The sequence below is a fragment of the Ipomoea nil genome, unplaced genomic scaffold (genome assembly GCF_001879475.1).
Source record: "Ipomoea nil cultivar Tokyo-kokei standard unplaced genomic scaffold, Asagao_1.1 scaffold1566, whole genome shotgun sequence".
In the NCBI taxonomy this organism is placed as follows: Eukaryota; Viridiplantae; Streptophyta; class Magnoliopsida; order Solanales; family Convolvulaceae; genus Ipomoea; species Ipomoea nil.
Genome location: NW_017617994.1, coordinates 42501 through 66568, shown reverse-complemented (window position 1 = coordinate 66568; position 24068 = coordinate 42501). Strand labels below are relative to the sequence as shown.

Below are 24068 nucleotides of genomic sequence, written 5' to 3'. Positions count from 1 at the left end.
GAGCAATAATATCAATGAATTTCTTTGAATTTTTTGTTTGATTTTTTCATATGTGAAAGAGAGAGAAAAGAGATAGGAGCTAGGAATGCTACTGCAAGAGTGAGTTTTTTTAATTTAGGTTTAGGGAAAAAAAAGGGTTGGCATGGGTTGCACTTGCACGCCACCGCAATTAATTTTTTTTTTTCTTTTTAATTCCTTGTTAAAACACAAAAAAACCTAAGCAAAAAACTCACTCATGGTGTTACTCCTAGGAGTAGTTATACCATAGATTCTGATCCAAAAATTTTATCATAATCTTTTTTTATACAAATAAAATTAAAGCATAAAAAATATATCATTTAAAATCTCTAATTAAGAATTTTAAAAACTAAATCTACATATAGTCATTACTTTATGTTCATAAATTTAGTTCATAAAAGACACTACTATAAATTCAGTATAAATTTATTACTGTAAGTATATAAATTCAATATTGGTGGTGTCATTTTTATGTACCTGTAATATTATTTTGGAATAAGGTTCAAATTGGCCACTGAACGTAACCTGAAAATGCAATTAGGCTACTGAACGAAAAAAAAAGTGCAATTAGGCCACTGAACACTCCAAAAATGTGCAATTTCACCTGATAGCAGGTTATCCTCAATTTTAGCAGGTTATCTGCTTACGTGGCAGCTGAGTTGGCATTTTTAATAAATTTTAAATCATTTTTAATAAATTTTAATAATAAATTTTTATTTAAAAAAATTTTTAAAAAATAAAAACCACTTTATTTTATTTTTTATTTACTTTTTTTTTCAATTTTTTATAAAATTTATTGTTAAAATTAATTATTAAAAATTATTTAAAAATTATTAAAAATGTCAACTCAGCTGCCACGTAAGCAGGTAACCTGCTAAAATTGATGGTAACCTGCTATCCGGTGAAATTGCATACGTTTGGAGAGTTCAGTGGCCTAATTGCCCGTTTTTGAAGTGTTCAGTGGCCTAATTACACTTTTTGTTCGTTCAGTGACCTAATTGCATTTTCAGGTTACGTTCAGTGGCCAATTTGAACCTTATTCCTATTATTTTTATGTACCTACCGTATTACTATGTACATGGGTCCATGCTGCTGCTCATTAGCTACTATCTTGTTGCAGAAGTATATTTGGCATATTTTCAAATTTCAATAGTCGAGGTCTAGGGTTAAGGATGGTATTGGGAAACAGATATACTACATGCATTCCTAAATTTTATTTTTTAACGTGGTGAATTATTTTTTTTTATGTACGTCCCAATATAAGTGTTTACATTAAAATTTTGTGTGTGAAAGTAGAAGTTAAGAGAAAAAAATGGGAGTACACATAATATTTTCTATTGAGTAAAGTACTTGCCCATTTAGTCATTCCCAAACCTAAATAAATATTATGAGTTAATACCTAAAGTGGTCCTCGATTATAGTGATTTTTCTCAATTTTGTCTTAAACGATTTTGGTGACCTAATGTAGTCCTAGACTTTTGCGTTTTTGCTCAATTTAATCTTCCGTTTGTTATTCCGTAAAATTGGTGTTAAATAAATAGATAATTCAGTAATTTCAATATTGGCATCTCTTTACTCTCAACCCTGCGAAATACCACTTTCTTTTACGAATTACTCCCAGACCTGCAAATCAAATTTTATATTCGCAGGTTTGGGAGTAAGTATGGAAGTAATTCGTAAAAAAAAAAAATAGATTTTGCACTTCGCGTATCTAGGAGTAAAGAGATACCAATATTGAAATTACTGAATTGTCCCTCTATTTAACACCAAAGGGATGAAATAACAAACGAAAGACTAAATTGACAAAAATACAAAAGTCTGGGGACTATATTAGGTCACCAAAGTTGTTTAGGACAAAACTGAGAAAAACCATTATAGTCAATATTAACTCTAAATATTATGGATAACCAATCCATGACATAATTGATACTTTTGCCCATGCTTCTGGCCAGCTTGTTAATTATCAAAAATCCAGCCTTACCTTCAGTAAGAATGTTACCCAAGATAGTAAAAGGGAAGTTTGTGCAGTGGTAAACATGAGAGAGGGGAATATGAATGGTAATTATCTGGGTTTACCATCTTTGATCGGGAGAAACAAAAAGGAAATCCTGGGATTTATTAAAGATAAGGTGTTAGGAAGGATTAAGAGTTGGACTCATAAGTTCCTCTCTAAAGCTGGGAGGGAGATTTTACTCAAGAATGTCATTCAAGTCATTCCTACTTTTGCAATGAGTGTGTTTCTCCTTCCTTTGGAAATGGGTAAGGAAATTGAAAGAGTGATGAATGGTTTTTGGTGGGGCTGTGATGGGAATAGAAGTAGAGGCATAAGATGGATGAGATAGGAGTCACTTTGTGTTCCAAAACAGTGGTGTGGTTTGAACTTTAGAAGGATTCGTGACTTCAATGTAGCTTTAATGGGTAAACAGGCCTGGAGGTTGATACAAAAACCAAATTCCCTCCTAACCAGAATTTATAAAGCCAAGTATTTTTCTTCTTTTACTTTCTTTGAGGCAAATATTAGAAGTAATCCCTCCTTTATTTGGAGAAGCATCTTGGAAGTGCAGCCCATCATCCAACAGAACTACAATTGGAGAGTTGGTAATGGCTCATCCTTTTAGGGTCTGGAAGGACCCCTGGTTGCCTAACTCCAATTCCCCTTACATACAAACTCCCTCCAATAACCTATTCCCTTGATCACATTACAGTGGATTCCCTCTTTAATTCATCTCAATCAGCATGGGACTTAGATCTGTTGAATGCCTTATTTGCCCCTAATGATGTGAAACTTATCTCAAGTATTCCAATTGCAGAGACAAAGCATTAGGACAAAATAATTTGGTTGGAAGATGAGAAAGGGAACTTTACAGTCAAGAGCTGCTATAGGAAGTTGCAGGGCTTATTGCAAGCAGACCAGAAACCTTTCTAGACTAAATCATGGAAATTAAGGCTTCCCCGAGAATCAAGTTATTCTTTTGGCAACTTTGCACTTCCTCATTGCCTACTGTGGATCCGCTAAGAGTAAAAAGGGTTCAGGTATCACCAATCTGTCAGCTTTGCACCTTAGATGATGAATCTGCTTTTTCACTTATTTGTCAATTGTCCTCTTGCTAAAAATTGTTGGGACCAACTTGAGAATGTTGTTTATCAGGGCTGCTCTACCTTGTTGGAATGGTTGGAGTCAAACTTTAATGTTCTCACTGATAATCAAATCTGCTTCCTCATATCTATTTGCTGGAAGATCTGGGAGGCAAGAAATGATAAAGTCTGGAATCATGTGATAACTTCTCGGCAGGTAATTATCAATGGGGCTCAATCTTACATTAATGAATGGCATCAGGCCAACTTTGGTGATGAACATTCTGTTAATAGTCCTGGTTTAGCTATACATTGGTCCAAGCCTCCTACGGGATGGTTGAAAATGAACATTGATGCAGCATTGGGTCCTAACAATTCAAAGATGGGGTTTGGTTTTGTTCTAAGGGATTCAATTGCTGAGTTTAAAGCAGCAGTCCAACTCCCCTATCACAGTTTATGCAGACCAGACGAAGCAGAGGCAATGGCAGTGCGTGAAGCCTTGAAGTGGTTAAAAGCTCAGAACATGGACTTTGTCCAACTGGAGAGTGATTGCATAAAAGTTGTTAATAGCATGCAGGGTAGTTCTACTACCACTTACTTTGATCTTATTATGCAAGACATTAGAGACATAGCTAGAGAGTTCTGTAACCTCAGCTTTTTGTTTGTTAAACGATCAGCGAATAGGGTAACCCATTTGTTAGCTAGGGAGACCTTATCTAAGTCTGATCGTGTGGATTGTTTTTCGGTCTCTTTTCCTTTTGTTGTTCATGCTTTGGAGCTTGACTCCCGTTAATCTAATTTCGTCGTTTCTTCTCAAAAAAAAAAAAAAAAAAAAAAAAAAAAAAAAAAACTCTAAATATTATCTATACTTCTCCTCAAACTCGATTGATACTATTAAATCAGGTACTGACTATAAGGTTTTTACTGCAACCCAAATCCATGATGTATATTATTTTGTATACCTAAACCCATTCCAAACTTGATCATTAATTACGACAAATTATATTGTGGACCATAATTTATATTGCAAAATAAATCACTGAAAGATGTTCACTTTTAATATATTGTAGATTCATTTTTAATGTATTGAAGATTCATTTTTTAAATAGTATAATAAAAATAAACTTTCAAAAATAAATTTATAAGACATTAAAAATGAACTTTCTATATACTAAAAGTGAACTAATGTCAATAACTCAAGGTGGACCATAATCCACGGTATAATAATTGTTAATTACCTGGATCTAACAACCCCAACCCTCTCTCTCCTCTCCCCTCTCTCCTCCAACAGATCAACTTTGTCTTAAAATATGTGCAAAATCCCCTTAATAGAGTTTGAGAGGGTTAGGTACTAAGACACTCGATATTACCCGAACCATTACTATCCCAAATAGAGACTAAATTTGGTCAATTTTGAACTCAAAATATCAAAACAAATGAAAACGCACGGCCAAAATTGAATTGAACTCTATAACTTACATAAATTTGGGACACAACTAAATAATAGAGTAATAGCAATGAGCCAACTACCATGTAGTGTGACAACATTCTGGTTACCATTTCAAATGGGTGGCCATATATTCGAATTCTGATGGTGGGGGTTTAGATTCTTTGGATTGAAAATGTTTGAGAAAGTATATAAATACTACCTTGTAAAGAATCATGAGTATTTCAAAAAGAAGAAAAAAGAGAGTAATAGTAATGAAGTATGTATGGAAGGACAAATAAGCAAATAATAATCATTATATAGGTGGGAATTATAGTTGGCAGCAATAACAATTCCCTGGGAACTACTGCAAGTCTGTAAATCTATGCTTACCAACTTCTGCAGTCATATATTACTTACCTTAATGATGGTACTTCTGAAATGAACAGTTGGATACATTGGCTCAAACCTTTTTTTTTTTTCAGTTTAGTTGTCTAATCCCATTGAATTGCACGATGGAATGTCCATTCACTGGGATTTATGGTGGTTTTCCCATCAGAAGCAACTAGATCATATTCTGAATCTTCTGGGAATTCGGTAGTCATGGATTTCCAGTGTAGGCTTGGCGTCCAATCGGCTTCTTTCAGAACCTTGAGAATCTCTTCAACGACGACTTTGCTGCCCTCTTCAGCTAGGTGAACCCCGTCCCTGGGAAAGTATGAGAGAATGTACATATTACATGCCAAGTTTTAGAAAGAGAGACACAGTATGCCAAAAGAGAAAAGTGGAGTGTTTCAATGTGTTAGAAACTTCATTATGCTCTCTGCAAAAAAGTATATTCTTGAAAAGGTGAAACCCCTTTTTCTGTTGGGCTGTGTTTCCAGGAACATTTCGGACTAGTTTTCTCATATAATGCCTAGTGCAAAACAGGGCAAATTTCTTAACCAATCAATGGAAGATTTGCAAGTTTTGGTAGTAGAGTGACAGATCTGCATTTTAGCATTCCCAGAGAATGGTATCCCTTATTTGTTAATAAGAACATTATGGAGCTGATATTGATCATTCCCCAAAATATTACTCTGTATCAGTATTACATTGTAGATATGATGTTTATCATTCATGAAAAACCGAGAACATGTCAGATTTAACAGAAGTGGAATAACCTCTAGATGTAGCACAAGCATAGTAAACTTGAAAAACCAAAATGGTAGCACTAATAGGTTATTTAGGCATGACCAGTTAGGTGCAAATTGTGTGGCCAGAATCCCGAGCCAACCCCACTTCACATTGTGTGATCCAACATCTAGAACCAAGGGATCAGTGCAGGTTGGAACTATGCTGTGAGACTAGATTGGCTTTCAAATGTTTGATATCAAGATGAAGGCAAAGCAAATGTAAGAAGGAAATGACTTTGTCACTAGATTGCTTAAACTTGAAAAACCTCTAGATGTAGCACAAGCATAGTAAACTTGAAAAACCAAAATGGTAGCACTAATAGGTTATTTAGGCATGACCAGTTAGGTGCAAATTGTGTGGCCAGAATCCCGAGCCAACCCCACTTCACATTGTGTGATCCAACATCTAGACCCAAGGGATCAGTGCAGGTTGGAACTATGCTGTGAGACTAGATTGGCTTTCAAATGTTTGATATCAAGATGAAGGCAAAGCAAATGTAAGAAGGAAATGACTTTGTCACTAGATTGCTTAAATTTCAGCAACATTGTAAAAGAAATTGGATTGACCCATATGCATGGCAGAAGGTCTAACAAGTAAGTTAGTACAAAAGTCATAAAAAGAAATGCACACAGAAAAATTTATCTTTTAAAGCATACTAAAATATTAAAATGTCTTCTAAAACAGGAGAGAAAATTTAAGCAGGACTAATTTGTATCCAGGGTTTTGTTGATTGCCCTTAGATTAAAAAAAAAAAAAAGAAGATCATCTCATATAGACAAAAAAACAAAGAAAATGAGCTAGGAGAACTTAATGCTTACGTAAAACAAGTATTTTCCCAATCTTCACGTTTCTGAATTGAAGTGAAAAGATCAACAACCATCACACCCAGCTCCTTGCACAGATCTATACATGCATCTGAATATTGTTTGCATAAATCATTGTTTCTAACTAGCTCGCTGAAATATGAACTGTTTGAAAGAGAAAATTGTTAAAGAAGAAAGGTGTCAAATCACTGTTCGAAAAATCCAATTGGGGGAAAAATGTTGACAAGAAAGTATACCTAGAAAACAACTCCATTAATTATAAAAAAGAATTTAAGACTTGGAGCATGGGAGCTTTAAAAAAAAAAGACTTAGAGCATGGGTGGAGTATGAACTGATTGGCAAGCATACCTTGTGTTCTCTTTCACTTTGGCTTCATTGACAGGGGGGGAACTGAGAAAGATGATTCGAATTGTGTCTGAAAGGCTCTGATTTCACATAACAAAAGTAATAAAATTACAGTTAATTTGCATAATTTCTTTACCAAGTGAAAGAGAAGAGAGAAGGTGCAAGTATTTCCATGAATTATAATAAAATAAAATCATATTCTTGCTCGAAAGATAAGCTACCTTAAGATGAAGTGCTACTTTCCTCATGTTTTCAATGTATTCAGGGAGTGGTACATGAGGACCAAGCCCAGAAGAGTGTGGTCCCATCGAGTCATTACCACCGAAATAAACTATCACCAATTGAGGCTGAACTGCAGCATCCTACAAACACCAAAAACACTCTGCTGATATAATGGAACCAAAAAAGTCTAGCATACACCTTTTCCCAGTAAATAACAAGATTCTTAAACAAGATTCGATTAGCAACAAGACACTACCTTAGGAAAAACTTTATCTAGAACTTGGACAGCACGTCGTGAGTTCCAACCATAATAACCTCGTAATAATATATCCGCCTACAAGAAATCAGTAGAGAAGATGATATTTTTGCACTAAGTTAAGACACCCAAGGTAAGTCAGTTTATTGGAATTATAATGTATAACAAAGAGACTGATCAACCATCTTATGAACTGTAAATACAAAATTGAGTCAGAAACATATCCTACTATCATTGTAATAAAAAGTCCTGCTCTGGGGCAACCCAGCTAAGCTGATCAGGCTATTGACTTGGTGTTACAAATTCGACTCCAACGAGGGTTTCCTCGTCACTAAAGAAAAAAGTTCTGCTCTCAAAAAACATAAAAACATGTTTCCAACCAGAAGAAGGGCCATAGAAGTAGAAAGCCTTACAACTTAACCTGAAGAAGGGCCATAGAAGTAGTCTCGCAACAAATTTGAAGTGCCTGATTTCTCATTTCACTTTTTAATTTCAGAAATGAAGACTGCTAAACCGGATGAATGGCTATCATATTATCATCATTCAGAAACCAATAAACACAAGTTCAATTTACTCTCTCTTCTTTTTTTGCGCTAGAGAGCATCAAACTTTAAGCTCAAAGCAACGATCTCAGAATTACAACATACCTAAGCGGCTAAGCAATAAGAAGCCGAAAATTAACAAAATGTGAAATATATGGATCATGACATCAAAACCAGGTTGAATTTAGCATATCTTCCACGATCGTTACATACGAACAACAATAGGCATACTGGCAAACGCTTTAAAGTTAAAACAATTCAAAATTCAAATGCATTTAAATGCGTCTGTAAGGAAGGAGAGGGAGTTGCGTACTTTACGAGCGTAGACATCGGCGAGAATGGCACCCCAACCGCCGTTGCTGAAGCTGAGCTGAACTATCGACGATCCGAACAGCACAAACTGCGGTCTCTGTGGCCCCACCATTTCTGTGACTCGCAGTACAGTGCGCTAGATAGGCAAGCTTTACGGATCGCGGTAGCCGACGCCGGCGCCGGAACGTTTAGTTTTCCGGTGAGTAGCAGCGCGAGTGTTTGTTACAAAGTCGGTGTAAAGTAGCTGGCTACCGTTTTCTTTGAGCTGCCAATTTGAGAAGGTCAGACTCACAGTATGGCAGTATCCAGAAATAAATATGGAAATAAATGTATAATGAGTTAATACCATCTGGGGTCATTGGAGTATGATTTTGTCACGCTTAGTTCTAAAATTTTAAATTGATCAATCATTCAACTTTTAAATTGTTATTATAGACAGTTTAACTGTTATTTCAAAATTTAACACAGTCTCTCTGGAAAAATCATGGATGGTTAAAATTTGAAAGTTAAAGGATAACTGATGATTAACTTGGACCATGAATGGTAATAATTTAAAAGTCGAATGATCATAGATGGTGAATTTGAAAGTGTAAAACTAAACATGACAAAATCACTATTTCAAGGACCCCTAAATGATATTAACTCAATGTATAATATATCGGTTTACTTTTTAAAAAAAAAAAAATTAAAATAGAACACATCATATAAAGTAATTTTTGTGATTTTACGTTAATTAGAGTTATTAGGTAGATTTCATCCGAGTGTATTTTTGGATAGTGACAGATAAATTTCCTGTAAATCAAAATATCTAAACTATTCATTTAAATTGTTACTTGATACAATTGTAATTCAATTATTTTTGTTTATGTATTAAGTACATGTAATAAGTAATATTATTCAATATATGTGTATCTAATTATAAGGGCAAATTATGCCCTGGAAACGTGTTCACCGTGAATGGTGAACACAAGGCCAAACGACGTCGTTTTTAGGCAAAAAAAATAAAAAATAAAAAAATTTGCGGATGTGGAGTTAACGGCGCGCGTTGATCAAATTATGAATTTTCTGTTATGAGATTATGAATTTTCATAAAATTCATAATCTCATAACAGAAAATTCATAATCGCATAACAGAAAATTCACAATCGCATAACAGAAAATTCATAATCTCATAACAGAAAATTCATAATCTCATAATTGAAAATTCATAATCTTATAACAGAAAATTTATAATCTCATGGTTCCAAAGTGAATGTGTAGGCATGGTTCCAAAGTGAATGTGCAGGCATGGATTCATAATTTATGAATATTCGTGATTTCGGACAGGAATGTGTAGGCATGGTTCCAAAGTGAATGTGCAGGCATGAATTCATAATTTATGAATGTCCGAAATCATTGTTCACCTCAAATTAAAGTGAAACCGCAAAATGTGAAAATGAAGAAGAAAAGTCACGCAATTAATTAATTTTTTTTTTTAAAAAAAGAAGAAGATAACGGTGTACTAACACCGTTGGAACCGTGTTCACCATGAATGGTGAACACAGTTCCATGGCATAACGCTCCAATTATAAGTCTTATCCTTTATATAATAAAGCTATATGGTTTGAGAAATAATTAATGTTACAATTAATGCCACAACATCCTTTATTATAAACAAAAAATAATAATAAGCACAACATGTAAAAATAAATAGCTATATATTATATAATCATATAAAAAATATACTTTTGAAAAATAAAATAGCTATATATTATATAATCATATAAAAAATGTGTTCAATTAGAGTTTAAATTTAAACATACAAAATTTAAAATTTGCTTTCCAAATGTAATTATCTTAATTATTATTCGTATTATGAAAATTATAATATAGATGAAATACAATTAAAAATAAATCAATGTAATTATGTAAATTCTCTCTATAAGTTTATTTGAATATGCATATAATTAGAGATTATATTAATCATACAAAGTTATAATTTTAATATTAATTTTAATTTTAATTGTAATTTTGTATTCTATAAAAATAATAAATACTTGACCAATGTAAGCTCAAAAATATTATTATATTAAATAATTTAAAATATTTTAGTTTTTCTATTTTTTATTTATATTTATAATAATATAATTTTTTCCCGTGCATCGCGCGGGTGAATTACTAGTTATATATAATAGGGAAAATGGTCAAATAGGCCCTCCAACAATTAGGTCCCTCAACTTTTTAAAGGTGCAATTACACCCATCAATAATTCATTTAAGTGCAATGAAGCCCAAAAACAAATTAATGGCTTGCTATCACAGGCGCAAATTATGCCATGGAAACGTGTTCACCGTGAATGGTGAACACAAGTCCAAACGACGTCGTTTTTAGGCAAAAAAAAAAAAAAAAAAAAAAATCGCGGATGTGGAGTTAACAGCGCGCGTTTGATCAAATTATGAATTTTTTGTTATGAGATTATGAATGTAATGTAAATTCATAATCTCATAACAGAAAATTCATAATCGCATAAAAGTAAAATATTTATTAAATTATGAATTTTCTGTTATGAGATTATGAATGTAATGTAGATTCATAATCTCATAACAGAAAATTCATAATCTCATAACAGAAAATTCATGGTTCCAAAGTGAATGTGTAGGCATGGTTCCAAAGTGAATGTGCAGGCATGGATTCATAATTTATGAATGTTCATGATTTCGGACAGGAATGTGTAGGCATGGTTCCAAAGTGAATGTGCAGGCATGAATTCATAATTTATGAATATCCGAAATCATTGCTCACCTCAAATTAAAGTGAAACTGCGAAATGTGAAAATAAAGAAGAAAAGTCACACAATTAATTAAGAAAAAAAAAAAGAAAAAAAGATAAAGGTGTACTAACACCGTTGGAACCGTGTTCACCATTAATGGTGAACACGGTTTCATGGCATAACGATTGTATCACAGGTCATTAGGGTTCAGGCCACCTTCAGCCAAAAAAAGAAAAAAGAAAAAAGTGATCGGCGAAATTTTCGACAAAAGAAGTGATCGGCGAAATTTTCAGCAAATCTGGGTCGATTGCTGGTCACATTTTTTTTGTCAGAAAATTCGCCGGAAGGTGGCCTGAACCCTAATGACCTGTGATAGCAGGTCATTAACTTATTTTTGGGCTTCACTGCACCTAAATGAATTGTTAATGGGTGTAATTGCACCTTTAAAAAGTTTAGAGGTCTAATTGACTTTTAAGCTAAAGTTAGAGGGCCTATTTGACCATTTTTCTTATATAGTTAATACTCAAAATCGTCCTCGACTATAGTGGTTTTTCTCAATTTCGTCCTAAACGACTTTGGTGACCTAATATCGTCCCAGACTTTTGTGTTTCGCTCAATTTAGTCCCAGATTTTTGTGTTTTTGCTCAATTTAGTCCCTCATTTGTTATTCTGTCAATTTGGTGTTAAATAAATAGACAATTCAGTAATTTTAATATTGACATCTCTTTACTCATAGACATGTGAACTGCGAAATCCCTTTTTGTTTTACGAATTACTCCAGAATTACTCCTAAAACTGCGAATATAAAATTTGATTTGCAGGTCCGGGAGTAAATCTGGGTGTAATTCGTACAAGAAAGAGGAATTTCGCACTTCACAAGTTGAAAGTAAAGAGAGATCAATATTGACATTACTGAATTGTCCCTTAATTTAACACCAATTTGACGGAATAACAAATGGAGGACTAAATTGAGCGAAACACAAAAGTCTGGGACGATATTAGGTCACCAAAGTCGTTTAGGACGAAATTGAGAAAAACCACTATAGTTGAGGACGATTTTGGGTATTAACTCATATAATATATATATATATATATATATATATATATATATATATATATATATATATATATAAAAACAAAAAAAGGTGTGAATTTTAATTGAAAAATTCCTTTTTTAATTTATAATTTTATATTCAATAATTACATCACGCTATGATCAATTCAAAATCAATATATTGTATTCTTTTTTATGAACTCTTCCAATGCATTTTACTCGATTTAGAAAGTTTTGACTAAATCTTTCAAAAAATAAAAAAGAAAAGAAAAAGAATAAAGTTTTAACTAAATCAGAGCAACTTCAATGATTTGAAAATTTCTGCAAGTTTTTTTTATAGATTTAATTTATCGCCTCGTGAATAATAAATAAATAAAAATTAAAAACAATAAAAACTCAAAGTGCTTGTCAGTTGGTAACCACCCTGACACAACCAACAATCGTGTGAAGAGCACGTTTTTACTAAACATGCAAGTAATCGGTTCATACCAAAAAGGCCAATATACCACTTTTGTTGATAATCAAACTTGTAATTTTATAATTATCAAGTTAATAACTAACTTAATTGGTTGAGATTGCCCTACAAAAATTTCTGATGACCTTGCTATAAGTTGCTATCAAATTTCATTTGGATGACTCTTCAATCTTCATTGTTACCTTTATTTAAAAAAAAATTAAAAAATTCCCTATTTTAAGACCCTATTGGAAGGTCCCAAATTGGAAAATTCCATTATCCTGACATTTATTTATTATTACAATGTAAGAAATATTTTACTAAATTGATAAGTTCTCATTTTGGCTAAGATTACAATATCATTTTAAAGTTTGTCATATTTAGTAACTCCAAACTAGGATTATGGTATTAACATGTAATTTTAAGATAAAATGTCACAAGTGCAATCTACAATCCATCTTATGTAAAATAAAAGTTTTTTTTTTTTTTTATGACAAGAGAAATCTGCATCCCTTACCGAGAATGTATACTAGGTAAGTCTCGCTCTTTTGTAATAGCTTACACACAAAGGTAAATCATACTAAAAAGACCCTCTATATAAGGATCCGATAGAGAAAGTGTTGACAATAATCAAAATTGTGATCATCCAGTGATCCATATATCACTCAAAAAAAAAAAAAAAAAAAAAAACTAAAGAAAAAAGTTGCCGTAAATAAAAAGAGTAACATTTCACCATCTTCATGTACTCCAATTTTACTCGTTCTTTGATGCAACAACAAACCATTGTTGATCATAAGCGGGCTTTTTTTTACTCCTTTTCTTTCTCTTTTATTTAACGAGGAACATGATGAGAATATTACTCACGAAAAATTAACCTACTTGCCTTTCAATAAATAAATAAATAAGCCCAGACAGGCTTAGCTCAATGATTTGGTAGATAGTATTTGGAAGAAGAGAGTCAAGAGACCAAGATTCGAACATCGGCGGCAATAGTGTGGAGATTATGTCTAAAGTGGGCAGATCCCTTGGCGGCAGTAGTGTGTGGATTATGCCTAAAGTGGACAGATCTCTTGGCGGCAGTAGTGTAAGGAATATGCCTTTAGTGAGTGAAGATTATGCCCAAAGTGGACAGATCTCTTGTGCACACTGACATTTGACCTTGTTTACTGAGCCATTGAGTAACGAGAGTAACCATGATTTATATCTTTCGAAATGTTCCGTCGGGCAGAGGTCGGGGATTAACCTACTTGCACTTTCCAAATGAGATGGGGTTTGGTAGGAGGAGGGAGTAAAGAGTCCAACCAAATTGTGTAAGCATTTCATTTGTTCAACCTCCAACATTAATACTGCTTACAGCAAGCACCTTCTTCTTGGTGGAAGAGGGTCACCGGTTACCCACACAATAAATGCACTTGCTGACCATTGTGCATTCAATTTTTTACCAGAATTTTGCAACTATAATTGTGAACATACACCATTCTAAACTAAAACAATTGACATAACAATATGTTGAGTTGTTGATGCATTGTACTTGTGCAGTTGTGCCATTTAATTCCCTATATGTTATGTATTTTTCAAATGCTAAATTGGGAGGAGTTGGTGTTCATTTTGACCAATTACACTTTTGAAGATGACAAAATCTTTGAGTCATGAATCATGATGAATTCCAAGTAAACAAGACACATGTGATGTTATTATGTGCAAGAACTCTTATGGCCGTTTGGTTCGTGAAAATAATTGAAGAGGAATGAACTTTAAATTTTATGAAAAAAATTGATTTCATTGTTTAATTGGATTTGAAATGGTAAGGAATAATGGGTATAAAATCAATATGTCCTTATATAATAATAATGATAATAAAAATAATAGTAATTTAAAATTAAAATAATACAATTTATAAGTTAAAATATTAAAAATTAAAAAATTTGAATTAAAATATTATAATTATATAATAAATATTTTAATAATGTTTAAATAAACATTATTTGATGACTTTCGACTCCAAACTATGATCGATACAATCAAGTTATACTAGGGTAATTTGTTCATACTAGGTCAAACTTTGTTCCTAGTGCCATGGAAAAAAGATATCTAAGATTGCTAAAGAAAATATTTTGTTCATATTTGAGGAATTTAAATTCCTTTAGAAAAAATTCACACACCTATTATTTTGTATTTTGAATACTATTATTAAACTCATAATTATTAACTTACAAGTAATTAAATTTATTAACTCCCAATTATTTGTTAAGTTTTTTTAATATTTGTATATAGAGCAAGAATATATTAAAGATTAATAATTGTACTAAAAAAATTTAAACGAACAAAACATATTAATTAATTTTTCAAATAAAATTTTTCTTGCGGAATTATTCCCATCAACATATTCTTGGAAAACATTTTTACAAGAATTTAATGGATAAGAAAGTTCCAAACGACCTATAATGCTCAAGTATACTCAAGAAATATATTTATAAGATAGACTCCTATGTTTTATATATGAAATAAGTCATGTATGATGCCGTTTCACATGAAACATGTAATACTTTTAAATTAAAATGTAATATTTATTATGGATCCATAGAAGAATATTACATGTTAATTAAAAAATAATACTTTGAACTAAAATGTAATAATTATTAAGGATCTGTAGAAAAGTATTACATTTTAACTAAAAAATATTACATATCTCACAGTTATACACAAGATTTTTTAATATATATATATATATATATATATATATATATATATATATATTTTTTTTTTTTTTTTTTTTACTCCCTATATGTTTTCCCATGTGTCATATCCTACGTTTTAAAAAACTGCCGTTTACGTACTCCAAAAATAAAAAAAATTTGCCGTTTTATTGTATCTTGTGCCACATTATCCGTTCTCTGTTTTCATGCTACCTATGAGCATACACATCAGGGAATTTTTCACGATTTTTGAGAGTCTTGCGTGGATGTCACAACTGCGCCCAACGGGCGCGTTTTGGTCGCTGAAATTACTTATTTATTTATTTATTTTTTTTTGTTAAAATCAACTTTTTTTTTCCTCTTCCCTCCCATATTATGTTTCCTAATCACACGTACAAAAACTCCTCAACATCACAAAAAAAAAAAAAAAACATAACTATTATGGATGCTCTAAATCTAATACTGAAACATTTCACCTAAATCTAATAGTCTAATACAGAGACATTTCAACCTTATAAAACATCAAGCACCATAATAAGTAAAGCATTTCAAGCACATAAGAAAAAGGACAAAATGCAGTAGCCCATATGGGCATCCCATGCTAACAAGTAACAATCATGGATGTTCATGTTTGGTTTGATTTCTGTTGTAGTAGTAATGAGTTCCAACCTCTCCCTGACATGTCTCAATTCTCAGGAATAATAACTACTCTGTATCATCACTATTTCTCATTCATAAACTGTAAAAGAATTGTTCAAAATCAATCAACTGAGGAGATCACAATGCAATCAAATGCTCCCACTGGAATAATGTTTGTACTCGGGACAGTCAAAGAATCGTATCTAATCGGGAAGGAACCACTGTGAAAAAATGTTTATGTTCGGTATAGTTAAAGAATCGTACCTAATGGGGAAGGAGCCTCTATCGGATGCAGTCTTTCATGCATCTGATTGATAAAGAATCGCCAGATTTGAAGCTCTATTTTCAAATTATTATTACTGAGACAAAGAACACCTATGCCTGCGGCAAAAATATGTCATGTAATTTCAGACTAACCACTGCTCAAGGTGGGTTAGTGATTTCCAATTGTCAAAACTTTCTGAAGCTGCAAAAGCCACACAGCAAGTTGCATTCCACAAAGCCGGGCTTCTAGCAATATTTTCTGCAACCAGAAGTTGATCCGAGATAATAACGACTTCTTCTCCCACATTGAGTCAAGAACTGCCTCAGAAGAAACTTTTCCAATGATAAAAAATGACTCGAGAGAGGAACCTTGGACCTGTAACAAAGCATAACAGAGAAGACTCGTATTATTTGATATGTCGGAAGAAATTAATTCTATAGGAAATATGCTTCACGAAGAATTTTATGCCATGCATTTGAAAGTCAATTCAAATCAAATCTTGTAGAAGTTTGATTAATGGTTTGACCCTTTCTGTTATATTTTTAGTCTGGCAGAAGAGTTTTAGTAATATTGCATTGATTAAATCTGGTAGGACCTATTTATTATTTTGTGTTTCATGGTAAACTAGTCTAATGCAAGGATAGAGTGCTGGACAGAACTTTGCAAAATTCACAGCAAAACCAAACTGCTTTTTATAAAAAAAAAAATTAATTAACACTTCTAGCTAAGTCATACCAAGGTCCCATTAACTGCTCGTAGACAGTCATTTGTCTTCAGCATTAAAAGAATAACACGAGGCAGTCTCCTGAGTAGCTCAGTAATTTGAGGGAAGTATGCAGAAGCATACATCTGCAAAACAACATGAATATTAGTGAACTTGCTTGAAGTTTTTGTTTTTGTTTTTGTTTTTTGTTTTTTTTTTTTGAGATACATAAAAAACCCCCCCAAACTTCAATTGAAATCACAATTCACCTCAACCAAATTATTCACAAACAGGAAAATCTAAAAACTGTTGGCAAATTATATCAAATTACTCATTCCAAGAATTATTTATTTAAAAAAAAAAGAAGCAAATCTCTATCTCTATTACAGTGACACAAATCAATGTAAGTGCTTCTCTAAGAGTGATCACCTGGAGTTCAGAACGCTCGTTATCTGTGCCTTGGAACACCAAATGATCAACAGAAGGGTCTACAACTTTATTCCAAGGTCTCATTGTAAGAATCGCAGCAAACAATACATAAAGATCCTCGCCCGCACCCAGTTTTACACTATTTTCCTTAATACCTTTGGCATCAGAACTTACCAACGCCTATAGTAAAAAAATCATATAATTGGTAAGAAAAATAATAAAATATGCAGCAATAGATGAGCCACACCTCGTTCTGTTGGACAGAGCAACTCACCTTCCAGAGTGCAGCATAGCTCATTCTTGTAGAGGAATCAAGTTCTTTGTATAAGCCATGGTCTAAAAGTATCAATTGTGGCTTTCTCTTTCCTATTCAATAAAAAAAAAAAAAAAAAAAAAGGGAAAAGGTCAGAGAGAAAAACAAGAATAACAAATTCTCAAATTTAAGTATAGCAGACTGAGGGGGTTCATAAAAATTTCAGCCAACAAATTTGTTTGTATGCCAGGAGATTTTACCCTAAAATCTACCATAGTGGTGTGTGTGCATGCATATCAAGTGAAATTTCTACATGTAGTTTCTGTAGACAATAAAAAGACAAAGTGTATGGCAGAATAACCAGACTAAGTCTTATTAAGGGTGTTAGAGAAAAAAGGGTGTCATTCTTTTTAAAATAACTTTATAAAGGATTTGTATCCATCACGAAAGGATAGCTACTAGTATGAGAACAATAGAAGAACAAACAGACACAATTCCTGCTACAATTGAAGTAAAACAAAATTCAGAACTTCACATTTTTCTTTTTGCCTTAAATATCAATGAACTACCAGCATTCAAAAGGATTTACATTGTGTATGTGTTTAGTTGATAATCAATTTATGTTAGGGACTGTTTCTTTTCCCTATTAATAAAAGGACAAACACTTGATATTTAAGAGATCATTCTGCCACTTTTCAAAGCTAAGGTAATTTTTCTTCAAAATTAGATCTTTGCAAACATCAAAAGTAAATGACCATTTGTGAACCAAACAAAAGCTAAGGGACCAATTGCAATTTACCCATTGAAGTTATTTAGAGAGATATGCTGTCTCAAGGACTCCACAATGAATCTAACACTATAGAATGGAATAAGAAATATAACTTTTGGAGTTAACTTTCTAACTATACACAAACTAAAGCAATGTGTAATTGAGTCAGACTTCAACTTAAAGTTGTGAACATTTTGAGGGAGGAATTTGGAAAATAAAGTTGCAGTAAAGATTACACTGATCTTTGTACCCAAAAAATATAATAATAATATACTGATCTATCATGTGACAAAAAGGGGAAGGCAGACAAAATTATTTTAAATATAAGGATAAATACAAAATGAAAATTCTGAATTCCTTACCAAAAAAGGTCCTTTGGCCAGATGGCATGGGGCGAACTAACATGTTGGCAGCATGGGGATCGCAGTGCACAAATCCATGTTTGAACATCATTTCAGCAAAAGCCTGACTAACCTGCACAAAGGATATAAGCATTTATTAGTTAAATGAGAAAAAAAAAATGTGTGCATAGTTTCTGAATGAAAATATATGGATAAAGTGGATAAAACAAAAACTAGCTCCAGAGAAATCTGGGTTCAAGGTATAACCAACCAAGTAGGTCCAGGCATCCACTACTTTTTGTAATACAGCCAAAAGTCAAAATATTAATATGTTTAAAAGGCCTAGACTAATCATTTTACACCATATGTCCATATCACATGGATTTGGAACTAAGTCCTGAAACTTACTAATTTTGCAACATCACTTGGCCGAACTCCAAGAGTTTGAATGGTCTTCACATCATTTATTTGTGCAGCATCCATAAATTCCATGGTTAACAACTTTGAGGTACTTAAAGTCCAATATACCCTAGGGGCATAAACATAATCTGCAATATGAGGAGATAGCTTCCGAAAGTTATCCATACATTTTACGCTGTTTTTGGCCTCAACCAAGAAATCTAGTTCCTGATAGACACCACTAAAGATTATCAACATTTCATCAAAAACTAATCAATAGCGTATACTGATAATAGAAACAAAAATATATAGAAAGCAAAGTGTTAACCTTAGGTACACTTTCACGAACTTCATCAACCAACCACCTATATAAATCAGGAAAATTGATCAGAATAGATGGCAATGAAACAGGATATATGAGAACTATAGCATTAGGAGTCTCCCTGAAATACTCTGGAGCTAGGCTTTGATTTTAACTATACAATAAATGTTACACATATATGGAGCATGAGAAGGGTGAGAATCAAATTTATATCTGATGCATGGGCATAAGTCTGCTCATGTTATCATTGCCCACACAGTGTCAAAAGGTATGTTTCAGTACACCAAACCTATTAAAATCATTTCACAAGAAAGAATCATCTTCAAACCTGTAATCAAAATCAGGGAAAAACCGATGCAATGTGTTCACAACTAACCCCACAGTAGCATAATCAGCAGCAGCAGTATCTGTCATGTGGGTGTGCTGAACCTGCACTTCAGTGTAAGAGGATGAAGATAAGTCACTAGAAAATTTGTTTATGAATAGTATATAAAGAGTAACATTTTTGAAACCTTCACAGCAACTTTTTTCCCATTATGTGTGCGAGCAATATGTACTTGAGCAAGAGAAGCGCTTGCAATTGGTACAGGATCAAACTCTTTAAATATCTGTCACAAATTTTTATTTTTTTTAAAAAATAGTTAGTATGGCGAAGAAGCGAAGAATCCAATTTAAGAATTCATATCTAAGCAATATCTTAATATGATGGATTTTTTATTATTATTATTATTATTATTATTATTATTTTTTTTTTTTTGTTCATAAGTAGACACTATAGTTTATATTGAATTTATTAGTTATCATTTTTTGAGAGAAATTAATGCATGTGTACTTGATCAGGTGTTCCTCCAAGTTCTTTGCTGACAACTTCACAAACTTGTTCATAAGATGATTGAGGACATCTATTTAGCATGGATTCCCTCATTATGTGAACATATTCATCAGGTACTAAGTACTCCTGAAAAATAAAAGATAGAAGTTGAAGGCTTGAACATAATAATAGGTTAATATATGCAATTGTTGTCAACTAAACTTCTGCTATGTCATGATATAATGCTCAAACATGATCCAATCAAATATCTTTGCAATTACCTAAAGAGGAAGGGAGTAGCATACCAGCTGACCAAGATGTTGACCAAATTTTATATATATTCCACCATTTTTAAAACAAAGTTCTTCAAGTCTACGTGCACTCCTCAAATGAACTTCATGTTTGACTTTTTGTCTTTCTGCACTACCTTCTGGTAGTCCCCAGAGAGAATACTTGTAATCTGATAACAGGTCAAGTGTTCTAAATTCATTAATTCAATTTAGACAAAGGTTTGACCTTGGTGATGAAATTTAACTTCAATACCATAGTTTGTCAACATATTCTATAAAAATGCATGAACAAATAGATCATCTTGGGTGTTAATATAGACTGGATTTATCCTTTGAAACAAATTGGTTTCATGAGCTCAGAGCCTCAGAATATCAATGTAAGTTTACAATACAGAATGACCAACTTGACACATGCTGGAATGCTACATCTTTACTGCAATTTTAACTCCAATACTAAAGTTGTCAAAAGATGCTTCACATGAACAATTTGGTTATCTTCGGAGTTAATATAAATTAAGATTTTTCCTTTGAAACAGGTTGGTATAGTGAGCTAAGAGCATTGCAATTTTGTAATCCAGAATGAAAAATTGCACACATCCTGGAATTTTACAGTAAATTCTAAATCTGAAGCCTACTCCAATTGCACTCAATTTCATCAATCGGTAGTGCGAGCTAAGAACACAGTTGTACTTTTGTAATCCAGAATGAACAATTGCACACATCCTGGAATGTTACAGTCAACTCTAAACCTGAAGCCTACTCCAATTGCACTCAATTGCTTCAATTGGTAGTGCGAGCTAAGAACACAGTTGTACTTTTGTAATCCAGAATGAACAATTGCACACATCCTGGAATGTTACAGTCAACTCTAAACCTGAAGCCTACTTCAATTGCACTCAATTGCTTCAATTGGTAGTGCGAGCTAAGAACACCATTGTACTTTTGTAATCCAGAATGAACAATTGCACACATCCTGGAATTTTACAGTAAACTCTAAACCTGAAGCCTACTCCAATTGCTTCAATTGGCAGTGCGAGCTAAGCACATCATTGTAATTTTGTAATCCAGAATGAACAATTGCACACATCCTGGAATGCTAATTTTTACAGTAAATTCTAACCCCAAAACCTACTCTAATTACACTCAATTGCTTCAGTTCGATAGAATTTTACTGAACTTATCTTACATATTCAGCCATTTTAGTTGGCAGATCATACATATGAATAGTTATATTTCTTTATTTACTGAGGAGAGGCGTACCGAAAGTTATGGCGGCGGCGGTGACGGAATCGCGGAAGAGGCGAAGGGGGACAAGGGTGCAAAGCTTGAGGGCGGTAGCGGGGTCGTCGGAATTAGCAACAGCCGCGGCGGCAGCTCCGCCACCAACGACGGTGGCTCCAAATAGCAGCTTCGTCTGGACGCGCCACAGAAACCGCGCAGCCATGGCGTCTAGTTCCTACCTCCTCCGTCTAGAATTTCCGAGTGAGAGGTAGAAGATGGAACGGACCGGTTTGCGTACAGCCCGATGAATTTACGCGCTTCTTGCGTGAAGACCCAGGTGCCGTTAGACGTTAGTAGGTACTAGTACAGCTGTCATAATTAATTATTATTCTAAGTAATTTTTAGGAACAATCTCATTCATAAATATATATATATATATATATATATATATATATATATATATATATATATATATATATATATATATATAGAGAGAGAGAGAGAGAGAGAGAGAGAGAGATAAGGATCAAATAAGCCTTCTAACTATATTGAGTTGTGCAATTAGGCCCTTCAACTTCAAAAAGTTCCAATTAGAACCTTAAACTTACAAAAAAAAATTCAATTAGACTATTTTGTAGGTTACCTCCAAGTATCCTGTAAATTATTGCTGATTAGATTTTTGAAGCTGATTTGGCGTGTTGACATGGCATCCACGTATTTTTATTATATATTATATTAAATTTTATTATTAATTATTAATTATTATTAATAATAATAAAATAATAAAATAAAATAATTTAAAGAACTCTGGCAAATCACTGAATAAACGTAACGTGATAGCTGACTGCCGTTTCCGGAACATGGCTGGCGTAAGGTATTGGCGTCCGCCGTTGATACTGCGGTTGGAATTTCTTTCACGTAGCGGCGCTCCGGGATGAGTTTTTGAAGCAAAACAGACGTCTCCGGCGGATTCGAAAGCATTTTAGACATTACAAATCAATCTCAATATTGATTCTTGTATATATATACACACTTCTTTGTATGAAAAATCTATATATATATATAGGCTTTGGATCTGGTGCACCCCTCTAATAGATAGAGCCCATGAGGCCTAATAATACCCATTGATTAGATTACCATCTATGGTTGAGATTAAAAGAAATATTTTCAGTTATTATCTATGGTAAGGTTAGATTAGTAATTTGGTTAGCTGATTTAATTAATGAATTAATTTAAAAGGAATATGAATCATCTTTTGATGCTTTTGAGGATGGAAATTAATAGATTCTATTAATAAAAAGATTAGATAACATATTTAACGTGAACAAGCTGGTGATAGTAGGAGCAGCAAGTTAGGACTTTCAGCAAATGGACATTGGCAATCACGATAAGTGCATATACACAGCATAGTCTGTGCGTTTTCTGGTTTTTCCGGTAATGGTTGAGATGTGAAAAGGTCTGGGGGGTGGTCGTTAGCATGCGTTCACACCCCGTGTGCGTACGGGTACACCTGCCTGTGCGTACATATATACTTCCACCGAGCTGTTTATGTGTTGTTTTTGCTTTGCCTTGTACTGCTCAGTGCATGTGTACTTTTTTGTCCGTGCATATTAGGTTGTTTTTTGTTTTCATCCGTGCATACTTCGTGTCGGTGCATATGCTGGTTTTTGTATAATGCTTATAACATATACGCCGTTCTACCTTACAAAAAACCTGCTTTGTGTCCGTGATTTTGGTATTCTTTTGGTTTGTACCAATAAGTGCTTTAATGGTTCGAGTCTGTGCGTATGGTCGTTTTGAATATTGCTTATCAACTGGACGATGAAGGGGGGTGTCCGAGATTGGAACGTTGCGTTTTTTTTTTATTAACAGGAGTTAGCATTTTAAGAAACGGGTCTGTGCATAATTCAATCTTTATATATATATATATATATATATATATATATATATATATATATATATATATATATATATATATATTATACATGTAAAAACGCACAAACCTTGGGGCCTATGCACATACAATAATTTAAAATGCACGGACTACATAATACACTACATAGTGTAAATGCACGGACTACATATGTGTGTTATGCACATTTCCATCTACTTATGCAAATTTCAAAATTTAAATAACCATGCATTAACCAAAAAGCTGGGTAATGAACGGTAATAGCAAATTGACCATAGAAATAATGCGTAATACCAAATTGGTCATCGCGGGGGCAAATTCACTTATATATATATTATATACATGTATATACGCACAAACCGTTGTGGACCAATGCATAGACAACAAATTATAATAATATATGCATTAGTACACCTAAAAAAAGTGCATGTATGGAATGCGTTGTAGACGAAAGGTACGTGCATAGTTGCGCACTGGATATCATGTGCGAAAGGCAGTGTAAAATGGACGAATAATATTTCATATTTAAGTTTTATCGCACTGTTAATAAGAAAACTCGAAATGA

The 24068-nt window shown here is 33.1% G+C and overlaps 3 protein-coding genes and 1 long non-coding RNA gene across 6 annotated transcripts in view; 1 reads left to right on the top strand and 3 right to left on the bottom strand.

Annotated features, from left to right (window-relative positions):
* Nucleotides 1–2952: 2952 nt before the first annotated feature.
* Nucleotides 2953–3886, top strand: LOC109189854. The gene is made up of 2 exons (XM_019340479.1): nt 2953–3051; nt 3167–3886. The coding sequence occupies exons 1-2, from the start codon at nt 2953–2955 to the stop codon at nt 3884–3886; spliced, it is 819 nt and encodes a 272-aa protein (XP_019196024.1).
* A 918-nt stretch (nt 3887–4804) lies between these two features.
* On the bottom strand, nt 4805–8492 carry LOC109189852 (GDSL esterase/lipase CPRD49). 2 transcript variants are annotated; one of them, XM_019340476.1, is made up of 6 exons: nt 8198–8492; nt 7343–7420; nt 7086–7226; nt 6868–6944; nt 6514–6663; nt 4805–5227 (listed from the first exon to the last, which is right to left on the bottom strand). In XM_019340476.1, the coding sequence occupies exons 1-6, from the start codon at nt 8306–8308 to the stop codon at nt 5014–5016; spliced, it is 771 nt and encodes a 256-aa protein (XP_019196021.1). In that variant the 5' UTR covers nt 8309–8492; the 3' UTR covers nt 4805–5013. The 2 variants fall into 2 exon arrangements, with proteins under 2 accessions (XP_019196021.1, XP_019196022.1); XM_019340477.1 differs by having other exon boundaries at nt 6514–6671; nt 6876–6944.
* Nucleotides 8493–15713: 7221 nt separating this feature from the next.
* Nucleotides 15714–21945, bottom strand: LOC109189866 (putative ABC1 protein At2g40090). Of its 2 annotated transcripts, XM_019340492.1 has the most exons (12): nt 21631–21945; nt 20386–20540; nt 20102–20227; nt 19782–19877; nt 19598–19698; nt 19276–19312; nt 18957–19175; nt 18570–18681; nt 17460–17551; nt 17186–17365; nt 16789–16902; nt 15714–16428 (listed from the first exon to the last, which is right to left on the bottom strand). In XM_019340492.1, exons 1-12 carry the CDS (start codon nt 21812–21814, stop codon nt 16222–16224), a joined length of 1623 nt encoding a protein of 540 aa, XP_019196037.1. In that variant the 5' UTR covers nt 21815–21945; the 3' UTR covers nt 15714–16221. The 2 variants fall into 2 exon arrangements, with proteins under 2 accessions (XP_019196037.1, XP_019196038.1); XM_019340493.1 differs by lacking the exon at nt 20102–20227.
* Nucleotides 21946–22527: 582 nt separating this feature from the next.
* The window catches only part of LOC109189867, a 5461-nt gene continuing 3920 nt past the window's right edge, over nt 22528–24068 (bottom strand). Inside the window, exon 3 of the long non-coding RNA XR_002055648.1 lies at nt 22528–22605. This is a non-coding gene — a long non-coding RNA (uncharacterized LOC109189867). The remainder of the gene's footprint in view (nt 22606–24068) is intronic.